Genomic DNA, 3,945 nt, shown 5'->3' with positions numbered 1-3,945 from the left:
CGAATTTCTCTTAGTTTATTTATTGGACAAGAAATCATGTTTTAATACATAAATGTATAGACTATAATAGAATTGCTCTTATGGCTAACCATTATTTTTGCACGGAGACGAATGGACATGGAAAAATCGAGGGTTTGAGCTTGATGAATAAACTGTGGTCACCTTCGACTTGATTTGACTCGGTCCAGCCGGTTTGGACAGGGTGAAACATTATAAAAGAAACCGGAAATTAATTTTAAATATTAGGCTTCAAAGTGCAAACAAAGACTGAAGTATACCGACATCTACTAATCGTGAAGCAGCTAAGTTGTAAGATGTCGACTTTTGAGATCGAACCAAGTTTTTAAAACAATCCAACTTGTAGTTTTACGAATAAGAATGAGAGACTCATACGAGGATGAAAAATATAACCGAAAACACTGGTGTAGAGTTTTTCTAACTCAGATTCAGAGTCCAGTTCATGTTGTCCTCGCTCAGACCCATCTGCAAGCTTGTCAGAACGGTGTAGAGTTTCTCCGAGACGGGTCCAAAGCTACCTTCTCCATAAGATACTCTGCGTGTGCATATTATTGACGATGAGAAACACTCTTGTGAAATGCAATAAAAGCACATTTTATAGGCTTGTTTAATACCTTTTGCCTTTGTGCGTAATGCTTCCAACTGGAGAGACAACCACGGCGGTTCCTGTGCAGAAAACCTCGTCAGCTTCTAGTAACTCGTCAACTGTCACATTCCGTTCCTCCACCTGCATGATTACCAAATAAACATGCTCTGTGACCATTTGCTACTTGTGGTACTTTGATCCTCTTTTCAAGATGTGAGCATAATTGAGATTACCTTAAAACCTTGGGTACGAGCCACGTCGATTATACTTTTCCGCGTAATCCCTGGTAAGATTGTTCCTTTTATTTCAGGAGTAGAGATCAAATTGTCCTGTCAAAGACAGTAAGTCAGAAACAATTTATTTGGTAAGAACGGTTTCTTTTATAAGAGATTTAGTAGCTTGAGATGCTTGCTAACAAGGTGTCAGAATCTTAATCTCATTGGAGAGACATCTTATAGAATCTAAATGGAGTTTTTACCTTGACAATGAAGATATTGCAAGAGGAGACCTCCTCAAGGTATCTTTTGTGAACGCAATCAAGGTACAAAACGTCGGAATATCCTTTAGATTTTGCAATCGACTGTGCTTTTAGAACCTATGTTATGAGTTGTATGTGTGTGTGAGTGAGTAAGTAAGCACAAAAGCCAGTGTACAGACTATCGATATATTCACCAAATAAGATTTACTTACTGCAGCGTAGTTGCCGATGGTCTTAACACCACCGGTACCACCAGGTGTTGCACGGTGAAATTCACTTTCCACAATCAAATTGATTGGTGCCACACCTTCCTGGGAGAAACGGAGAAGTTGCATTAAACCACAATCTACAATGTTTAGATCTTTATTGAAAGGAGGCACGCCGAAAACACCTTGAAGTAGTTTCCAACAGGAGAAACATAGACAAGGAAAGTATATTCTGGAGCAGGGGCAAGACCAAGAACAGCTCCAGTTCCCATTAGCAACGGTCTAATATACAAAGAACCTTTCCCTGCAGGTGGAACCTGATAGATAACAACACATCGATTAACTCATCATAACAGCAAACAAATTTTTCAATAAACTTTATTTGCATATGATTCATTTTACCCAGCGTTTGTTTGCTAATACGGTTGCTTTAACAGCTTCGACAAACTGGTCAATGGTAGGAGCAGGCATACACATCCTCTCGGCACCACTTCTCATACGATTTGCATTCTCTTCAGGACGAAAGAGGAGGATGTTCTTACCGTCTTGCTTTCTGTAAGCTTTCATTCCTTCGAACAATCCCTACAGACAGAAGCACTAGTAAGACTCAATAACAGTAAAGGAGGTGACTTTTGAAGAAACAAAAACCTGTCCATAGTTGAGGACACCAGCAGATGGGCTGACTTCAATGTTCCCAAAAAGTTGCAATTCACCCTTTGAGAACTCCCCATCGAGGTTGCATTTCATGACGTACATGTAATCAGTCGGCTTAAGACCGAACCCTATGTTGTCCCAATCTATGTCTGCTACCTCCGCACTAAATTCAACAATGTAATAAAACCCCAGAGTCTTATCATCAAATTCAAATAAGGGTACCCCAAAATGATTTTGAATACAACGAACCTGGAAGACGAATTGGAGAGGACGGCGTTGCAACGAGTAAGGGAGGTTCCGCCATTGGAAGAAGAATGCTGAAGCTGTGAATATATATATAATCGGAGCAAAAAATGGGTAAGAAGATTATAACAATTTGAGAAATTAATATAACAGTGGAGAAGGAAGACGAAGAGAGATAGGTAGACCTTGATGGAGGAGGAGCAAGATGAAGGAGATAGGTTCCGAGTAGTGGAGAAGGAGTGGAGGCGCGTGGTTAAGGCGCGTGGTGAAGGACAAAGTAGGTAGTTTTGACTCAGGCTCGGGGAAATGGTTGCTCTCTCCATCTCTTTCTGAAACACAAAAAAAATAGTGTAATGATTTGCTTCTTCTTCTTCCTCTTTGGGTGTCTGTAAGACGAGACCCACAATGAGTGACGGACGAGGCTCTTCTCTTTTGCCCTAACACCCTATTTTCATGTGTTTAAATCTTTAAATCATTTTTTTCTCAAATTAAAATAATGTACTTATTAATTATGTAATCTAAAAATAATAGTAAAGTAAATTAACTAAAAGGCGAATAAAAAACATTTAACAGAAATAATCGAAAATGTTTACCTAAAAACACCAAAACTGTTTTGACTCAAAATGATTAAAACACAAGAAAAAAGATCACTCATAAAATACCTAAAATGTCTATTCACCTAACTACATACTAATGTACTTGCATAACACCAAAAATACACGTGTGTTTCATGCGTTTCTGTGTTTTTTTTTTCTTTTTTTTATTGGTCAAATAAAAACCTCGTTTCTGTGTTTATCATATCTACTTTTATATATGAACTGGGCCTGTACAGGATTTGGATCGAGTCGAAATATGAGCACCGGGAAAAAGCTTTACATTTATTTCCAAACAGTGTCACGTGCGATAGCAGCGGTGAACATGTGGTGAGCAACAAAAACCAAGTCAGGCCCATGATTTGGTTAACTTTTTGGTCTGTCTAAATTTTCTAAGTTTCAGGTTTTTCATCCAAAATCTTACATATAAAACATAAATCATTCAAATTGAAGTGAAGTTGAACTAGTTGACGACCTTTAACTATTATTATTAGATTCTTAGCCTAATTGACGACCTTTAACTATTATTATTAGATTCTTAGCCTTTTTAGATTATTTTGTCATCTATCTATCACAATACTAAGAGCACAATATAGTGAGCAATTAGGCTATCTACATCATCAAAAATAATCATCCAATCAGTTTATTTCGTTTTTACACATTAGACGGGCTTCAATTACGTCTGGGTTTCAAGTTTTTCTTTCATTTGCAGTGGGCTTATGTGTGGGCTTTAGTTTCTTCTCATTTTGGACTTATCAAACCTAGCTTTCATTTTTGCGACACAATATTTGGTTTTACTATTTTAGATTTCCTTTTCCCCCTTAGTATTTGGGCATAATATCTCTAGATATATTTTTTAGTCGTCTCTATGCCATTAACGTCATAACATACTACCATAACATCTTTTGTCAAATACGAACAAAATATTATAATATTTTGTTTAGTGAACTAAATGAACAACTCCGTTGTTTTTAATAAATATATTAGAGCAGGATGTTGTTTCTACCAAACTTGTATAATGCACAATGGACCAAAATTAGAAGCGGCATGGCTGCATTATTATGGCCACCCCTATGGATCGTAATTTTCCATAACTTGCAAGCTTTCAATTAGAAACATAAGTAATTACGTTAGCAAATTATTATTCATACAAAATTTAGTTAACAA

General features: G+C 37.0%; 1 protein-coding gene across 1 annotated transcript; it reads right to left on the bottom strand.

Annotated features, from left to right (window-relative positions):
- Positions 1-219: 219 nt before the first annotated feature.
- LOC106307576 (branched-chain-amino-acid aminotransferase 3, chloroplastic) lies at positions 220-2,643 on the bottom strand. The gene is made up of 10 exons (XM_013744563.1): positions 2,371-2,643; positions 2,192-2,265; positions 1,937-2,105; positions 1,691-1,870; positions 1,474-1,605; positions 1,295-1,393; positions 1,083-1,199; positions 838-933; positions 633-745; positions 220-553 (listed from the first exon to the last, which is right to left on the bottom strand). The coding sequence occupies exons 1-10, from the start codon at positions 2,506-2,508 to the stop codon at positions 436-438; spliced, it is 1,236 nt and encodes a 411-aa protein (XP_013600017.1). The 5' UTR covers positions 2,509-2,643; the 3' UTR covers positions 220-435.
- Positions 2,644-3,945: the final 1,302 nt, after the last annotated feature.

The sequence above is a fragment of the Brassica oleracea genome, chromosome C8 (assembly GCF_000695525.1).
Source record: "Brassica oleracea var. oleracea cultivar TO1000 chromosome C8, BOL, whole genome shotgun sequence".
NCBI classification, from domain to species: domain Eukaryota; kingdom Viridiplantae; phylum Streptophyta; class Magnoliopsida; order Brassicales; family Brassicaceae; genus Brassica; species Brassica oleracea.
This window is presented reverse-complemented; position numbering and strand designations above follow the sequence as displayed.

What these genes read in the sequence shown, in the direction of transcription:
- LOC106307576 (XM_013744563.1), bottom strand. Translation starts at nt 2,508, where the DNA reads ATGGAGAGAGCAACCATTTCCCCGAGCCTGAGTCAAAACTACCTACTT. An exon ending in CCATCGGCAACTACGCTGCA is followed by an intron (nt 1,200 to 1,294) that starts GTAAGTAAATCT and finishes CTCATAACATAG; the next exon opens with GTTCTAAAAGCACAGTCGAT. An exon ending in GCAATATCTTCATTGTCAAG is followed by an intron (nt 934 to 1,082) that starts GTAAAAACTCCA and finishes TGTCTTTGACAG; the next exon opens with GACAATTTGATCTCTACTCC.